Below are 18,760 nucleotides of genomic sequence, written 5' to 3' on the forward strand. Positions count from 1 at the left end.
CGGGCCCCCCGCTCCCCCCCTGCCCCCGGGGGCGGCCCCTGCCCGCCCTGCGCATGCGCGGCCCCGCCCTTCCCTTCACACCTCGCGAGAGCCGCCGGCCCCACCGCCCCGGGTGACGCCTCGGCTCGGCCGTTACGGGCAAGAGAGAGAATGGCGGCGGCGGCAGGCGGGCGGCTACTGGCCACGGCCGCGGCTCGCTTGGGGCGGGCGGGCCGGGGCGGGCCGCGCAGCTCCCCGGCCACGCAGCTTGTGCCCTTCCGGAGCGCCACCGTCACCCGCAGCGGCGCCATTTTGCCCAAGCCGGTTAAGGTGAGTGAGGGGCGAGCGGGTGGGGAGCGGCAGACCAATGGCGGCGTAATGGACGGTAGCGCTGGCCAATCGATGCTGGCGTGTCGGCTGTGGGTGGGGCGGTGGGAGTGAGTGACAGGGTCTGGGCTAATGAGGGGCGCGCTGTGGGCGGGGCGGCGGTGCGGAAGTGCTCGGCAGCGGGTGGGTGACGGGAGCGGCCCTGAGGGGTCGGGGCGGGCCCCGCTCGCTTCCCCTGGGCGGCGCGGTCCGGCGGTGGTCCCCGCCCTGAGGAGGCGATAAGCACTCCCCGTACGCGGCTGTTTCACACCGGTAGCCGCTGTCCCTTCCCACTGGTGTTCCCTGCACCGAGCCCCCGCGGGTTCCTCTTGTCCCGATGCTGGGGGTTGCACTACGAGATGGATGGATGGATGGATGGATGGATGGATGGATGGGCGGAGAGCAGTGGACGCTGTCTGCCTCGACTTTGGCAAGGCTTTTGACCCTGTCTCCTGTAACATCCGCATAGATAAGCCCAGGAAGCGTGGGTTAAGTGAGTGGCCGGTGAGGCGGATGGAGAACTGGCTGAATGGCAGAGCTCAGAGGGTTATGATCAGGGGCACAGAGCCCAGCTGGAGGCCTGTAGCTAGTGGTGCTCCCCAGGTGGTCGGTACTGGGGCCAGTCTAGTTCTAGTCTAGTGATGTAGTGCTGGGAGATATGGTTTAGTGGTGGTGTTGCTTTTTGTTTGTTGTGCGGGTGTTTATTTTTGTCAAAGTTAGGTTGACGGTTGGACAAGATGATCTTTAAGGTCCCTTCCAACCTAGAAGATTCTGTGATTTTGTGATTCAACAACCTGGATAGGGTTGAGCATACCCTCAGCAAGTTTGCTGATGACACAAAACTGGGAGGAGTGACTGACACACCAGAATGCTCTGCTGCCATACAGAGAGACCGGGGTAGGCTGGAGAGTTGGGTGGAGAGGAACCTAATGAAGTTCAGTAAGGGCAAACGTAGGGAGGTTATTCCTGGGGAGGAATAACCCCATGCACCAGTACAGGTTAGGGGCTGACCTGCTGGAAAGCAGCTCTGCAGAGAGACCTGGGAGTCCTGGTGGACAAGAAGTTGACCGTGAGCCAGCAATGTGTCCTTGTGGCCAAGGAGACCAATGGTCTCCTGGGGTGCATTAGAAGGAGTGTGGCCAGCAGATCAAGGGAGGTCATCCTCCCCCTCTACTCTGCCCTGGTGAGGCCACATCTGGACTACTGTGTCCAGTTCTGGGCTCCCCAGGTCAATAAAGACAAGGAACTGCTGGAGAGAGTCCAGTGGAGGGCTACGAAGATGGTCAAGGGACTGGAGCATCTCCTTTATGAGGAAAGGCTGAGAGACCTGGATCTGTTTAGCTTGGAGAAGACAAGACTAAGGAAAATGAGAGGAGATCTTATCAATGCTTATAAATATCTAAAAAGGGGGTATCAAGAGGATAGGGCCAGACTCTTTTCAGTGGTGCCCGGCAATAGGACAAGGGGCCATGGGCACAGACTGGAACACCAGAGATTGCATCTCAACACGAGGAAAAACTTCTTCACTTTGAGGGTGGCAGAGCACCGGAACAGGCTGCCCAGAGAGGTTGTGGGGTCTCCTTCTCTGGAGATAGACAAAACCTGCCTGGATGTGATCCTGTGCAACCTCCTGTAGGTGAACTTGCTGGGAAGAGGGGTTGGACTAGATGATCTCCAGAGGTGCCTTCCAACCCCTGCCATTCTGTGATTCTGTGCTGTGCGGTGATGGGGTCTGGCCCTACGGAGAGCAAAGCATTTCTCCTGCTGCTCCCTGGGCCCTCTGTGCCCTTGTGGAGCTGGGAATGTGCAGGCTCAGCCACAGGGCAATTTGCTGGTAAAGATTAATCTTTTCCAATTGACTCCCTGCAGACGCCCTTCGGCCTCCTCAGAGTGTTCAGCGTTGTGATCCCTTTCCTGTACGTCGGGACTCAGATCAGTAAGAACTTTGCAGCCCTACTTGAAGAACATGATATCTTTGTCCCAGAGGATGATGACGATGATGATTAAAGGGTATGTCATTAAGATCATCAGCAATCTAATTATTTATGCTTCCTGTTTGACTTAGGGCAGGGAAAAGAATCTCAGAAATACAGACAGCAGCAGCTCTAAAAGTTGCATTTGCAGTTAAACACATGGACACCTACAGCTGTACTGCCTCTGGCTACAAACTTTTCAATTCCTTTATACTGCAGTAGGCCAGACTGGTATCTGAATGTGAAATCTCCACAAGATACATTTGTTAGAGATTGTAATAAACTGATGGCAGTTCAGATCTTTTAATTTGAACCAGAAATAAAAATAAACTATAGTCAGCGAGGGTCTATACTGCAGACAGAAAAGAGGGGCTTCAGCATTATTACACATTTACCTGTTTAAAAGTCTTTTGCTAACTCACAGAATGAGTTTTTTAAAAGAGAATGAAATTTTGATATAGAGGTGAACAATCTGAGAGAACTCCAGAACCCATTGGAACGAACTGTCCAGTGGGTGTTACACCACTGATCTCTGGAGTAGTTGGACCATTCAGACTCATCAGATAAAGGTGAATTATTTCTGCTCTTCCTTTATCTACACCACGCTTCCCTCCATTTTCTGTTATTGTGTTTGGCTTGCCCTTGTGTAAACACTTATATTTGAGTGTACTTATTTATAGAACAAAAGTTGTTTTAAAGACGTTGTTGTAAATAGTGTTTTATAATCCGTTTGGTGGATGTATTCTATTTGATAAAGGGATTTTCCAGCGTGTGCTGTGCAGCTAAAACCAGAGAATTAAAAGGTTGTAAAGACTGCAGTGGCCTGTTAGAAAATCCTTTTATGTAACCCCCCCCTGCATTGTGTGGTTTGGGGGGAAGGTACAGGCTGGAACTCAGTACAGTGTATCTGAAGAGTAATGGCTTATTGTTCTATTTGCAGAACTGTTATGGAAGAACAGAAGGGCAAAAACCATTCACAACGCAATGGTTCCAACATCCGTCACTTGTGCTTTGTCCTTCCTAAACGGGACGGGGGGGCTCTGCATCCCCTTTGCCAGTGAGTGTCCTGCACGTGTCTGGAAATCTGTAGCTCTGGGTTGAAGGAAGTGCTTGATAGGCCCTGCATCCTTGCACACACACGATCACCTCATCAAAGACTGCTTGGGATTCCTTTTATTAGCAATATGGGAAACACTTAATTAAAGATGAAGAGATCGAGATGTATGACTTTGGTCTTGTGTTTTTATAGATTATGTGCCTATGTCCTAGCATTACTGTCTTAACCCTTCTACCTCTGTACATTCCAGTAAGGAGGCTCTCTTCATATTTATTTCCTCTTACGAGTCCTTTCTGTAATTCAGTACTAATCTACAGTACCTGACAGGAATCCTAGAGGAAGCAGCAGCCCCATTAAAAGAATGAAGCTTGTATTGAGACTGGCATTGCACTTCAAGTAATGCTGATTTACAACCTAGCAGGTGTATCTGATGGAGGCTGTATCATTAATTTCACCTCACTGAGGATTAGATACAGTATCATCATTGCAGAGTAAAAAGTTTTGGGTAGCTTTGGTAGAGGTTAAGATGACAAGTGGCAAACTAACTTGCTGATGCATTTTACAGCATTTAATCTCTGAATAGTGAAAGTCTCTGAATGCTCTGGTTCCAAGTACCTAGTGTCTACTAGGTAGTTCAGTACTTCCTTCCATATGAGCCCCAATATATTTTCTTAACTGAATATAAACTTCAACTATTCTTTTCATAGAAGTGTTTTCTATTGCAATTAAGTCCTTGCATAATAAGACTTAAAAGGTCTTCTCTGCTGCTAAGGTATGCTTAGAGTATCTTCAGTCTCACCAGACCAGCCGTTTTCTCAGATACCTTGAAAGGTTAGTAAAATTTTTTTAATTTAAGCCAGCATTGCCCCAGCATGTCTCTCATGGTTTCTGGTCACTAAAGCTGGCCTCTTTTTTTTTTTTTTTTTGACTGCCCACTTTTCCTTCAGTATTCATGTAGCTGTTAGAAAGCTTCTTTTAATATTGCATGCATTAGCGTGATGTGTCGTTCAAACAGCCAGATTTGTTCCCTTAATATTTGGCACAGCTTTTGATGTCTGCTCTGTCACTCTCCAGCATTAGCTACTGAGACAAAAGGGAGCCTGCAGTCTGAGCAACCCCAACAGCTGGAGTTGAAGGCAGCTGGAAGGTTCTTGAATCACTCCATATCTGAGCTACCCCTCCTTCACATCTCTGCTCCTGTTTTCTATACTGCCAAATGCCTTCTCACTGCTTTATCCACCACCTCTTCCAGCCCTTCCTGGCTGTGTCAACCCTGTCCTCAAAAACACCCCAGATCCAAAGCCCCTAGGTACATACACGTACACATCCCTGAGGAGTGCTGCTTTACCGTCCTCATATCGGGGAGAAAGCCCCGGTATTTAGGCACAGATAAAAAGAAGTTTAAGCATAATACAAAAACTCAATACTGATCACACATCAGGGAGCTCCTGCACTGAGTTACCTGCCGAAAACCTCTTCTGACTGGTGAAAGAAAAAATTCTCCTTATCCTTCTCAAAAGGGAGCTAGTAATTCCCGATTCAATTAAGGAGCTGATGGTAGGACACCATCTTCTGCTAGGCATCAGCCTCCCTATTTTGGACAACAATACAAAACCCCAGGTAATTTCACTTTACAGCAGGGAAATGGACTCTGCTGATCTTTTTATTGCACAAAGGGCTTTATCAGCCTATTGGATTTTATCCCATTCTCTGCAAGGAAGTAAACAGAGACTAGCGTCCAAGTGAAAAACACAAGGTCAACAAAGTCATAGCATGAAATTGCAAAACACTGCATGAATACAGACGGGCCTCAAGCACAAGAATATTTCTACCAGTGTAGTCACTGGCTTTTCTGCTCTTTCCTCCACAGAGATGCAGGCTAAGCAGAAAGCCCCACAGCCAGGTTGTGTCCTGCTTATTCTGTGGACACTCCATGGCAAGCGATGGGACAAACTCCTGCTGAAAATACACACTAGCAAAACTAGGAAATCACAGTTCTTCATACGGATCATAATGACTTGCATGCACTCTGGATTCAGATTTAGACATCAGGCCCCTAATATGCTATGCAATCTTTCCATACAGATTTTTTTCTACTGTATAGAACTTTATTTGTAATACCAGCCAGGAAGACACGGAAGCAATCTCTCAGGGATCGTGGCCCGCATAGAATTTGGACAGAAAGTCTTTAGGTCGTGGGGTTTCCGTCTCGTGGAAGTACCTCATGACGTGAGTCCTCTGCTTCCATACCTGAATGGTTTCTTGAAGTTCCATTTTTCCCTGTGCACAGACAAAAGAATTTTAGACTAGTCTGCAGTTAAAGCCTGATTCTAACTATACAGGACTATGAAAGTTATTTGAATGCACTTAGAAATACCCTTAAGATAGCTGCATCAACAATTCTCTATTCTGTACTCCTAAAGACTGCTTGCACCACCTAGACTGTTACACAAATATTTATTGTTCCTGCCTTGTGATTTTAATGCTTCCTGTCCTATATTAACAAGTCACTTGTCTTGGCAACACAGCTACCCAGCCCCACAGAACAGGCAAGGGACCCTGCCCCCTTCTTAGGGCCTGGCTTGTTTCTCTCACGACCAGCATAAAATTCTACATAACATTCCTAACTTCCACGCATCTCCATTTACCTTTTTTTTTTTTTTTAATAGCAGCAAATTAGCTGTAAAACTAAGTAAAATTGCTGCTAAGAGCTTTGCAGAGCATTACCAGAGATATTAACCATAACTTCATGACTCCAGTCTAGGAATTAGTGTACTGGTTTTGGAAGATGGCAGCACAGGGCAGAATTAGATAGCCTGGAACTACCATATCACCTAGTATTCAGTTTCCAGATTTATCGTGTTAACGTAGACTAACTGTCTTGAAATACAAAAAATACAACAGGTGAGCATGGCAGTCCTTCATTGGAAGCTTTCTAGCGCCTTAGAACTCCAGTGGTCAGTTCTTGTTGCTCAGACCTGTTTTGAAAGCCTGTCCTACTCTTGTTAGGTTGATTACTCCTTCAAACCAGGCAGAGCCAGATGCGTTACAGACTCGGGGTATTTTGCCACCCAAAGCCAGCCTCCCACAAAGTACCACCACTCTAATGTATGTTTAAGCATCAGTGAAGAAAACCACATCCCAATCTTAGGAAGTACTATAAGGAGTAAAAAGGTCATATTTAATGGTAAACTAGCTAGCAGCATCTTTTCCCCCTTTTTTTGATTGTTTTCTTAAATTAAAAAAAAAACATTTTGCTTGCCATACACTTCCTCTTAGAAACACCTGCAAACTAGAAGAGCCTGTACAATGAGTGCCAGAAATCTGTATTTTAGCAACTCTCAACTTAGGCAAGCTAAGACTCTGTCCCTCTGCACACTAAAGCAGCTTGAGCTCTTATCAACGAATTTGTTGACAGAGAGAAACCAACGGGGATTGCAAGACACAACTCCTCTGTAGCACAAGCTGAGATCGAAACTGTCCCTTCTCCTCCACGACACTCGCCACCAATCACCCACTCTCACATTCTCTACAGCTTCGACAAAAGGGGAATCCCTTGTTTGTACCTTAATAACCAGCATGTCTATCACCCGTGGATCCCTCACGTGGGCGTTCTTCATGAACATCTCCCGCACCTTGTTACGCCCCTGTTTCACCGTGATGTCCAGCTGGTACAGGTGCACTAAGGAAAACAGAACACCCACAGAGGTCATCTATATTGCTTTCTTATTTTTTTTCCACTGATCCAGGTGCAACAAAACCCTACAAAACACTACACGGTCATGTGTTCTTGCCACGTCCGCCAGCTTGGCTCATAAGATTTAATTTAAAGCAAATTAACAGCGCAGCCATGGTGTGAGTCCCGGGGCAGTCTGAAGGAGGCCGACCATCATGTCACGCCTCCCTACCGTGGGAAATTAAAGCCAGATTTCTCCTCTGCTTATCTCGGGGAGCCACGGAAGGCGGGAGGAGGCCGGGGGTCCTCCGCCATGCCGGGAAGGGCAAGGCAAACCCGGCGGCGGCCCGGCGCTGCGCCGCGGAACGGCCGGCAGCCCACAGGCCCCGCACGACCGCGTTCACCCGGTCAAGGCGGTAAAAGGACCGCGTCGATATGATGCGGGACCCCGCACACCGGGGGTAACCGGGACCCCGCGGCGGGTCCTTTAAGAGCCCGGGGGCTGCAGGGCGGCCGTTACGACCTTGAGCTCGTGCTCTCGCCGGGGCGCATGCGCGGCCCGCTCCGCGCTCCTCACCCGTGTTGGGCACCTCGCGATACCAGGCCCGGTACAGCTCCCTCACGCGCCGCTTCGCCTCGCCCAGGTCCCGGCTGAAAATCGGCTTCACCGCCGCGACCACCGCTCCCTTCCCCGCCACCGCCATCTTCCCGCAGCCGCCGCCGCCGCGGCCACTCCTTCACCCGCCGCCGGTGGGAAACGCGCACCGGCACGGCGGCTCTCTATTGGTCGGCCGCGCTGCCACTCTAGGCTTTTTGGCCATCTGATTGGTCGAGCTAAAACGGCAATCACCGCTGGCTGAGAGGAGGAGCAAAACAGCGGATGGGCGGGGCCGTGGCCTGCCCCGCCCCTCACGGCCTGCGTCGGTGGGAGGGGCTGGGCCCGGGTGCGGGCGGAGGGGCGGAGGGGATAGCGGGTCGGTTACAAAGAGGGTGCGGGTTTAGTCTCGCAAGGCTCACCGAGGTTCCGCGGCCTCACGGCAGCCACCGGGGAGGGAGCAGCAGCTACCGCAGGTCCCCGCTGAGCCCCCCTACCCCGGCCGCTGCCGCCGCAGGCCCCCGGGGCGATGGGTGAGGGGAGGCAGCAGGACGCTCCCCGGCTAGAGCCCCATCCTCACTGTGCCCCCTGTTACTCAGGACTGCATCCAGGTGGGTCTTGAAGATCTCCAGAGAAGGGGACTCCACGACCTCCCTGGGCAGCCTGTTCCAGGGCTCTGTCACCCTCACCCTAAAGAAGTTCTTCCTCATATTTGAGTGGAACTTCCTATGTTCCAGCTTGTGCCCGTTGCCCCTCGTCCTATCACTGGAAACCACTGAAAAGAGTCCGGCTCCATCATCCTTCAACCCACCCTTTAGGTACTTGTAAACATAGATGAGGTGTCCCCTCAGCCTTCTCTTCTTGAGGCTGAAGAGCCCCAGCTCTTTGAGCCTTTCCTTGTAAGGCAGGTGCTCCAATCCCTTAATATCTTTGCTGCCCTACGTTGGGCTCTCTGTGTGTGCTGTAAGCTGTAAACCCAAGCACGTTCAGTTCAGTGTCATTGGACCAACCAGGAGAACAGCACTGAAAAGATACTGAAAGAAACAGGTGGGCTCTCCAACCAGGAGAACAGCACTGAAAAGATACTGAAAGAAACAGGTGGGCTGCTGGCTGTAAGGAGAGATTTGCCAAGTGAGTTTCTGAGGCAGCTCTGCGAAACGACCACAAAGAGGAGAGGGGGGAATAGATGACTTTTCAGACTGCTTTTATTCTACTGGATTATTTTGTAGATGAAAAGCACAAATGTGCAGTTCCTGCTGAAGTAAAAATCTTAACAACGGTATTAAGTATTTGCGTAATTCAATAGATTTCATAACTTCCAAAGTTAGTTATTAAAAAGATAGATGTGAATGTGGATTTCTTTAGTTGTGATTATATGTAGAAGCTCCTTTATGCTATGCTCTTTTCATCCATGTGGTTAAAATGCAGTTACTGCTAATCTAAACATCAACATATCTTAACACCTTGCAAAACAATTTGTCAGGAATATCGCAGGAAGAAAGAGACAGACAGCTCCGAAATCTGCAGCTGTTTCAAACAGAATAACCCCATCCCTTTTTTGAGTTCCAAACCTGCCCAAGAGCTTTATGTAATGCTGAAAAAAGCAGTTTTCAGGAGCTATTTAGATAGGAGAGGGTAAATCTAGACACCTGGATTCCTCTTAAAATATAGGATTTTCTGTATTTCACAAATGACCTGCTTCTGTGGCTGAAACACCATTAGGATTATTTACGTATTCCTTGGTATTTACTCCTACTGCAGGCTTAGTGTGACATAAGGGTTGTCAGGCATTTCTCTGGGTTAAGACTTACTTTCTTTGGGGCTACAAACGAAGACAATGCAGTATATGTGCAATGGATGGGAGTACGCAGGGGAAGAATGAAGGGGATCTATATTTATTGGACGGATCTATATTTATTATTGAGGAGCACTGTTCTGAGACTGCATTTAAATGTCACCTTGTTGACGGACCTGAAGCTATCTCCCTGCCCACACGCCAGATCAGCTGACGGGCCGTGGATTGCTTTTGCAGGAGCCGAGCCAGGGCTGGGCTCCCCTGGGCACCAGGCAGAGGCACACGTTGCTGTGGGACAGCACTGCGTGGGAGGCAGAGCGTGGCGGGGTGCGTAGTGGGGCTAACAAGGAAGGGATTGGGCCAGGACTACCTTAACAATTTTTCCAAGATTTTTTGCTCCTAGAATTGGCAAGACCCCAGGGTTGTCTTTTAACCAGGATACCCTTGTATTTCAGTAAACTGATCCAGGACTAATAATAATTTCAGTAGCCATATGCTCAGTGAACGGCTTCTGCAGCTGATGAGAGCCCAAGGTAGAGCAGAGCTGGCTAATTAGGCGTACACGTACTTGCAAACTTGATGGTTATTTGTAACCTGCTATCGCTGTCTGATTCAAGAGCCAGGGCTGGAATTAAGCTAAGCTATATATTGGGCCAGATCCTTAGTTCACACAGCTGGGGACATCTGCACAGACTTGAGAGGTCTTGAGTGGAACCCAGCATGATTCTGCCTAGACCTGCAACATTCCTGACAAGCGTTTGCATCGATGGTGGTCTCTGAGTGAAAGGAGCGTGGCGTGCACTTATCTTGGGACAGCTTGCACCAGGTAGGGGTGTGGGGACTTAATGAGGGCAAAATGACCGTCTTGCCGTGGTCTAGGCTGGCCTTCAGGGAGCACAAATGTGAATTTCTGCAGGAGAGTGGTAAAGAAGATAAAGAGCTCCATTCTGGCCAGCTGTTCCCCCACGCAGGCACGGCGACCTGCAAAAGAAGGAGTAGCAAGTGTCAGTGAAAGAGGACATTTAACCACACTGGAATCGGGGCGGGAGGAGCTGTGCCTCCTGCTGTGCCTCCGACTTGCACCTGGATCTTCCCCTCGGATTTACCTGCTGAGAAAGGCAGGAAAGCCTCTGGTTTCACAAACTGCCCGTTCGCATCCAGGAAGTGTTCGGGGTAAAACTGGTTTGGCTTCTCCCAGACTGTCTCATCCTTCAGCACGGAGGACAAGTTGGTGATGATTGTCGTCCCCTGCAGTCCTCCACAAGAGGAAAGAACTTAGGTGAGAACAACAGCATTACCTTGGCACAACAGATCAGTGCAGGTCCCTCTTTGGTCTGTTTCTCCCATCAAATAGCAACCATCCTTCCATGCTTCAGAATAAAGCACTGGTCTCATCTTCTGCATCTTATTTAAAACAGAGGTAAAGCAGGCTTTTTTCAATAGCATACGGTGCCTGCCCTACGCTCTGAAGCATCTGAACTTTTGCAGTTCGTGTCCTCACACAGGCTATCGCATGCAAATGCCAATTTCGTGGTTACACAGTGGAAACAAGACTCTGCTTCTCAGATCCTCCTGGACTTGTTTTGTAGCTGGAGAGGGAAAGCTGACTGGCAGTCTCTAAAGCCCAACTTTTGCAGGGGCCATGGGAAATTTCAAACCTCTCCTGTTTCAAATGTCAGTGTTCTAAGCTAGAGGAGATATTGCAAGGCTGAAAAAAAGAAAGATAAAATCCTAGGCTTGCAGTGCTACCAGTGCTGCCAGGGCAGAGCGCTCTGGCTGCCTCTCACAAAGGCAGTGGAGTGAATGCCAGTGGCATTTGAATAGCTTCAGAGATTGGAGTTTTAACTACTACCATCTTAGGAAAGCCAATAAGCTGGGGTTGTGTGCCTCCAGAGGGCCCATTAGCCTCCATTACTTTCTCCTTCCAACACGGGCAGGGGATGTCACAGCTCATTAAGAGGAAAGCAAACCTTTGCGCTGAGCTGCTGCTGCAGTTGGGTTCCCACATCACCGGCCCAAACCAAGAGCAAACATGTGACCACCTGCCCGCATTTAGCATTTCAAATTGTCCTACTTCAGTGCTCGCCAGTGACTGTAATTTGGTCTGGAAGTGCAACACTGCAGAGTTGCAGGAGGGTCACCCACACCCCAGGCCTAGCGTCTGCATGGAGAGAGGATGCTGCATTGCCTGTCTGGCCATGGTCACCTTAGGAATGAAGAAGCCTTGCAGCTCGGTGTCCCGGTACGTCCTGTGAGGTATGCCGACAGGAACGATATCCCCGAAGCGTTGCACTTCATGGATCACGGCGTTGGTGTAAGGCATGCTCACTTGGTCCTTCATGGTGGCTGATCTCTCTTTGCCAATCACATTGTCAATCTCTGCTTGGACCTTACCTGAAAGAGGCGCAGCTAAGGAATTAGAGCACCCTTGGATAAACAGAAAAGGCTGGTACGAGCAATAGGAAGGCTGGCAGCATGAGACTGTAGACACTGGGTGAGAGCAGGACAAGCAATTAGAAAAAGGAACAGAAGCTAGAGGTGGAATGCATTTGTTTTCAGTTGCTCAGAGCCATTTGTGTAACTGTTCTTCATGCGTAGTGTCTTTAATAAAGGTCTTGTCACTTGACATGCTACCTTACCCCTCCTCTATGCAGCTGAATGCCTACCTGGGCATGCAGCATTTGATAATTAAAAGAGATTAGCATCTATTCAAATACTGGAAAAGAGGGTACTCTGGCCACTTGAAGTCCCCAAGTAGCCTTCAAAAGGAAGGCAAGAACAAACTTGTCCTTCCAACTCCAGTCTTTTTATCAGGGCTTCCCCCCTGCCACCTGTCCCTGCCAGAATAGCTATGTTTGGGAAGTCTCCAAACTTCTGGTTTGGAGCAGATACCAGAAATTCCTGGTATCTGCCAGACCAATGATCACCAAAGCTGTTCCTCACTGCAGAATCCCCAAACCATGACGAGAAGTTTCCTTGCAGAAAAATGAAGGTTGAAGGGAAGACGCCACACCTCTGCCTGTCGTCTGACTTACTTTGTACTTCTGGGTGGAGAAGCATGTACAGAATTGCCCACCGGAGGGTGGTGGAGGTGGTATCAGAACCAGCTGTAAACAAGTCTGCTGTCACCAGGCGAAGGTTGTTATAGGTGAAACCATTCTCTTCAGCCTCCTTACCCTGTAGAGAGCAAACAAGGGGTGACTGAAGCTGGGGTACTGCTGGGCGAGAAGACCATTGTTCCAGAGAAGTACTGAGAAACACTAGATTCGTTCTTGGTGACCAAGAAGTTCATTGGGAGAATAGAGCACAACACAGGCAACGGTCTGTGTATGACTGATGTGCTTTGGTAATCCTGTTACCTCCTGTATTTGAAGGTCATCAGCCACCTCCCGTATCCCAGGAGGTGAGCACTACACCTGCCTTCAGGACAGAAGCGAACGTCTTGTGCTCTCAACTCAGACAGCAGGCCTCTGCCACTTGCCATAACTTCCTCCCCCAGAGGAGGTGGAACACTGTTATTCAGGTTTGATCAGATCATAAAACCCACGCAGCAGAGAGGAGGCTGCATTGATGTGGCAAATGCAAAATTAACAGTATTTTGAGGGGGTTATCTATAGCTATGCATTACAGATTCTCCCTGCTTCTGCCCTGTTATTTTCTTACAATCAAAAAAAAAAGAAAAAGATCAGGGTATCATTGCTGCCTATTAAGTCTGCAACACCAATTTCAGCAAAACTGGTCTCTCATCCAAATGCTAATTGAGCTCAAATTTGTTAGCATATGAGATATGACAAGTTCTCTGCATGAGTTCATCTGCTTGTCTTTTCTAATCCTCTTTGTGCTTGCCTTTCCTAGGGACTAGCTTCTGTTAAGTTATTCTGTATATTTTGATGCTGTTGTAATATGGATAGCAATTAATAAGGCATTTAGGACTCAACTGTTACTCCAATAAAAGATCTCTGGCAAGATTGCTTTGGGGCTGACCTGACCAAAGTTAACCCAGTAGGAGGATTTCTCAGACTGGCTTCTCAGGAGACCTTAGTGCACAGAAGAGGGATGTGACAAGAGGCAACATGGTCAGGCTCACATCCACCCCCAGATAGTATTGGTCAGTGCAGGGTAACGTAGGGCACGTTGTTCTGCCCGTGCGAGCTCAGGGGGCTAAATGCATGGACTGGAGGTGCTCGGTGCCTGCAGCACAGCAGGGTTTGTCATCCCAGCCTGAGGACTCGGATGGTGGAAGCAATTTGCAGGCAGAATTTGTTACAATTGCTCATCTGGCACTTGAAATGTAGTGAATCCATGTGCAGAAACATATGGTGGATGGATGGGCTGACGCAAGCGCCCTTGATTTTATACTGAATTCATGCCTGACTGAATCAAAGGAAAGACTCCTTTTCATTTTGGTGAGGTTCAGATTTAAGACTTCATCTGATCTGCAGGGACCTGGTTCTTAGCAAGCAATTCGAAGACACACATCCTGCAGGAGATGCTGTCTTTCCAAGTCACAGCTTGGTTTAAAGACAGGCTATAGACTGGGCAATGATACCAAAAAGCCTGTCTGTTGCTGCAGTTTTGTCACTGATTTTGAGATGTCGGTCATTAAGCCACTGACATACACAGGATCTTACAAATTGACTTGTGCCTTGGCACAAACTTAGAAATATTAGTGAATTCTCAATCATTGCCTTGTAAATGCCTTCAAAATGGTATAGGCTGGAAAGAAGGGAGTTGCTAGACGCTGAGGGGAATGTGAAGGTATAAAATGGGAGCAAGAACATCGGTAGATAATATGGTCTGTTAAGGTAATAAAGGAGGTTACAGCATGAAGAAGTTAACACCTTTCTTCTCAAGATACCACATGGAATGAAAAAGTAGGAAATTAGTAAGAGGTTTTATACGCTTTTATGAGGAAAGTCAGGTTCTATCAACAAGCTTAAACAGATAGGAATTGCCCCTGGACCCTGAGGTTCTGCTGGCATCACCCTACCTTCTCCATTTCCTTTAAAAACGCATCGGTGAAATCTCGGATGTAAGCAGGATTCCAGGTCTCCATGTGCTTATCTATGAGCACGTCTATGAAGTCCATGAATGCCTTTTGTCCTTGGAAGACTTTCTGTGGCACTCCAGGGATGCGCAACAAAATGGGCACCTCATTAAGAAGCTGGGATGCCAAAACCAGAGAGAGAGAGAGAGAAGATATTATGTGATGCCAAAACTTAAAAAAAAAAAAAAGGAATACACAGCAAGAGAGGGCAGCTTCTTACAGAACATATTACACTCTTGGTTTACCTGAGGCAGGAATCCAGCTTCTTCATTCAGGGAGTTTTCAAACAATTTTAACAGCTTCTTGAATGTCTCATCACCGTAATCAAAACGCTCTCCATAGACGGTGGTGCAGATCACATTGCAGACTGCATTATTTACAAGAAAACGTAAATCGAAAGGACGACCTAAAAATGGAAAAGGAGACCAAGGAATGAAGCTAAGCAACACCAAGCTGTTGGATCTCAGCTGTCAGCAACAAGAATACACGAATGCCTCCTTGATGCCTTCAAGAGAACAAGCCCCCAAACCACTCAAAGTACAAATGCACCATACTAGGCAGTGAAGATCTCGTTTCATACCACTATTTGGTTGTTCCTTGTTTAAAGGAGAAAACTCCCAAAAAAACTCCTGAGAAAACTCCCAAGAAAACTGAGTTGTCCTGGGACTTGACAGATAACACGTTACTTTGCGTCTAGATGACAGGCAAAGTGCTGTGAAAACTCTCAGTTGCACTTTTATTGCATGTGATAACATCAATATGTCCCACTAAACTTCATAATGGTAATAGTTACCCAGCTCTGGGAATAATTATATTTTACCTCTTTAATTCTATTTATTTCCTATTTATCTCCTGTTTCAAATGGATTAGTGTTACAGTAGCCCCACTGTGTAAAGTAGAAGTGGCTTCAAGGTAGAGCAGGGTCAATAACACATATAGACTAGAAACACTGCATTTGCTTAGGGAGAACACTGCATGAGAACGAGAGTGGCTGTAGTATTACTTCTCTCTCTGCATCACTGTGTTGCCTTTTTCTGTGGTTTCCCTGTCCTCCTGGATGTGACAAACCTTCTTCAGAATTGATTGCGGAGCACAGAAATCCAGCTTCCTCTGCCACTCGCTCCTCCAAGGATTTCTTTCCCATCCCGAAGTTCCTCAAGGTACACAACGTGAATTTTCTTTGCTCCTTCCAGATGTGCCCATATCTTGCTACAACAATCCCTGGAATTATGGATGAGCAAGAAATGTCAGGATCTCTGACCCACCAAGCAAAGTTCTCTAGAGAATAGCAAATGTGAATCTGGAGATACAGGTCTGTATGAACTGATGAAATGTCTTATCTTGTACAGCTTGTTTGTACAGCAACTCTAAAAACGGATTACTGTGCCTTCTAATGCATGAGCACGGCGAGCAAGGGTGGAGGGGGGATTCAATGAGAGCAACAAGTGCTGCCAGGGATAAAGGAACCGCTCTTCCAAACCATTCAGCATTGCACCCGGAGCTTGGGTGAACTGGGTGGCAGCTTGTGCCGCGGCACAGGAGCTGAGGAAGAGAGATGTGGGCTGGATGCTGGATAATACTCTGCCTTGGAAGAAAGTTACCAATTTTTTTTTTTTTTTTAAGAAAATGACATGCACATAGCGTGTGAGCATAAGCGCTGACCACTGGGTGTCAGGAGCTGCCAGCTCCAAGGCGGGCAGGGAAGTTGTACCACTGACAGTGCCCTAACACCGCTGAAGAGGGGTGTGCTACCACCTGTACTGCTGCCACTTAGGGGAGCCCCCTTTTCATCAAATCTGATTTTGTCACAACCAAAGGGTGGCAGACGTACAAGGAGCTTGACCAGAGGGACATGAGAAGGTGGCACTGTACTGAGAAAATTGTCCATCTATTCACCATCTACTCAAGCCTCCTTGTACTAGTGCCAGCGGGGAATCTCCATTTCCAAGGGACTTGCCTTCAGATTTGTTTCCATAGCCCAGATGTTCATATACTGGAAAGTATGGCCGGTCAGCAAAGTCCTCCGATCTGTGGACCAGGGCTTCCTTCACTGTTTTATACCCGTTCAGTACTACCAGGTTGGTCCAGCAGTTCTGGAGATGGAAGACGTTCCCAAACTTCTTGTGAAGCTGCCAAGATAAAAGAGTACGTCCCTGAAAATGAGCTGAATGTAACAAGACAATATCACCATATCCTTCCTTAGGGCCTTTACTATTTAGTGATTTTTGAGGTGCTTTTATTAGGAGAACTTTAGCTGATCTTTGACCTTTGTTTTGCAGCACAACAGCTCAGAGCAGTGCCAAACTGCTGAAGCAGGGCAGAACTCCCTGAAGCAGGGATCAATGCTCTGTGAGTGAAAAGATTTAGAATACACCTCTCCTGGCCAAACTGTTGCCATGACCGTTGTGCAAGAATTTTGGATTTTGTCTGACAACACAAGGTCAAGGACCTTTTGGGGGCGTTTTCAAAGGCTGCAAGTTCAACAAGGAATTATTTCCTAATACTTATATTTATTTTGATCTGAAAGACTAGGCAAGTTTTGAGTCAGTGTGCTTCTGCTAGAAGGAAATATTGATAAAGTGATATGTATTTTTTTTTTTTTAATATGAATTTGTTCCTAAAGATCTACCCAGAGGCTGGTTCCCAGAAACACAGCTGGAAGAGGCAATTCCACAGTGGAGTTTCAGGACAACTTTCTCCTTAAAAGGGGTGTATGCAGCTGGTAAGGCTGGTAACTGGCACACACCCTGCATCTGCTGTGATCTCTAAGAGGCATAATGCTGACAGCAGGATGGCTGCACAGGTAAGCCTGTCAGTCCTACACTCACCATGGGACCTTCCAATGGAGCTAAGTCCCCTCCAGGTAGACAAGCCCTTTGGAAGGCTCCCAGGGGAGATGGTTGAAGCTTCCCTGCTAGTCAGTAACACTGAACAAATCACTCAGGAGCATGTTGTTGGAAGACAATGCCATAGTAGCAATGCCCCACAGATGGTGCTCTCTTCTTTAATTTTTTTTCTGTCTTCTTGTTGTTTGTTTTTTGTTTTGTTTTGTTTTTAACGCAAAATGTCTTCATTTCTGCACTGTAGCAATGGAAGGAATTGAAGTACTTATGACTGCATTTGCAGTGAGGTTGGAAAGGAAATTAGCACTTCACTGGCACTAGAAATACATCATTAAAAGCAATTACTGGTCAAGATTGTGGTTAGCATGACCCTGATGTGATGTGACTTAAAAATGGCAATCTTTTGGACTATGTGCAAGCAAATAATAGAAATGCTATGTTTAGATTCTCCATTTGGCAGTTTTTGTACAGTGCCGTCCTAGAGAAAAGGCCTTTAGAGTTTTGTAAAACTGAAGCAGGAACCCCCCGTGGTTTATCTGCTGCCAGCTGTGCTGTGCCTTCCCTTTGAGAAAAGCTGAGCCCGGGGGTGGAACGGGACCGCTGTGGAGATTTTGGGCATTGCTGCTGGGGCAAATCCCACCAGCTGATCTCTTTCACTGAAACTGTCACATGCCCGTAGGCGTGTCTAAGTAACTGGCAGGGAAGTCGGCCATTCCTGCAGCCACATTCCCTGCCCACAGATCTTTGCTTTTTCCTCCCTTGTTTGTACATCTCCCTGATCCCTTGCCCCCACCCACACGTTAAATTGGTGGCCAGCTCTACAGCAGTGCAGGCATCATCCGTCACTGGAGACACAGCAGGATCTCCCACTGACATCAGGAGATCGAGGCCACTAAGTGTTGGTGTGTAATTATCTATTTATCCATATGTGCAGGTCAGTGTCCTTAGGGAGAAACTAGCTTCACCCTGGACTTTGGAGAGGGCATTGCCCCCCAGCTTGGTAGGTCATGCCAAGACATCCTGCCCTTCCTGAGCCCATGGTCATGTAGGGGGGCACTTCATCATGGGGGCTAGCACTCACCTGGTTGAAGGAGAGGTGGGGGTTTCGGAAGTCAATGTGCAGCATGGTCCCAATGAAGGGCAGAGACACTGGGCCCGGCGGGTAATGGCTCCACTTCTTCCTGCGCTTCATGAAGTCAAGAAGTAAAGTAAAGACCGTAAGAAAAACTCCCAGTATAGAGATGTTGCTCCAGCAAGATGACAGCTGGGACACCAGCCACAGGAGCAGTGACATTTTGTAGCCTGTCTACTCCTTGGTTTTCCCTCTTTTGACCCAAGACTGTTTTTGCTGCCTTTTGCCTCTCCTCTCCTCTCCTCTCCTCTCCTCTCCTCTCCTCCGCCCCCGCGCCCCTCCCCTCCTTGCTTTCTC

The 18,760-nt window shown here is 48.0% G+C and overlaps 3 protein-coding genes across 3 annotated transcripts; 1 reads left to right on the forward strand and 2 right to left on the reverse strand.

Moving 5' to 3' along the window:
* Positions 1-83: 83 nt before the first annotated feature.
* On the forward strand, positions 84-3,542 carry LOC106901480 (essential MCU regulator, mitochondrial-like). Its single transcript, XM_014964274.1, has 3 exons — positions 84-309; positions 2,215-2,355; positions 3,259-3,542. Exons 1-2 carry the CDS (start codon positions 151-153, stop codon positions 2,350-2,352), a joined length of 297 nt encoding a protein of 98 aa, XP_014819760.1. The 5' UTR covers positions 84-150; the 3' UTR covers positions 2,353-2,355; positions 3,259-3,542.
* A 738-nt stretch (positions 3,543-4,280) lies between these two features.
* On the reverse strand, positions 4,281-7,810 carry NDUFA6 (NADH:ubiquinone oxidoreductase subunit A6). The gene is made up of 3 exons (XM_014964273.1): positions 7,629-7,810; positions 6,942-7,057; positions 4,281-5,655 (listed from the first exon to the last, which is right to left on the reverse strand). Exons 1-3 carry the CDS (start codon positions 7,753-7,755, stop codon positions 5,524-5,526), a joined length of 375 nt encoding a protein of 124 aa, XP_014819759.1. The 5' UTR covers positions 7,756-7,810; the 3' UTR covers positions 4,281-5,523.
* A 2,297-nt stretch (positions 7,811-10,107) lies between these two features.
* On the reverse strand, positions 10,108-18,723 carry LOC106901438 (cytochrome P450 2D17). Its single transcript, XM_014964195.1, has 9 exons — positions 18,413-18,723; positions 16,446-16,617; positions 15,557-15,709; positions 14,734-14,894; positions 14,432-14,605; positions 12,477-12,618; positions 11,648-11,835; positions 10,548-10,689; positions 10,108-10,422 (listed from the first exon to the last, which is right to left on the reverse strand). Exons 1-9 carry the CDS (start codon positions 18,623-18,625, stop codon positions 10,244-10,246), a joined length of 1,524 nt encoding a protein of 507 aa, XP_014819681.1. The 5' UTR covers positions 18,626-18,723; the 3' UTR covers positions 10,108-10,243.
* Positions 18,724-18,760: the final 37 nt, after the last annotated feature.

Source organism: Calidris pugnax, unplaced genomic scaffold, assembly GCF_001431845.1.
Source record: "Calidris pugnax isolate Ruff unplaced genomic scaffold, ASM143184v1 scaffold44, whole genome shotgun sequence".
Classification (NCBI taxonomy): Eukaryota; Metazoa; Chordata; class Aves; order Charadriiformes; family Scolopacidae; genus Calidris; species Calidris pugnax.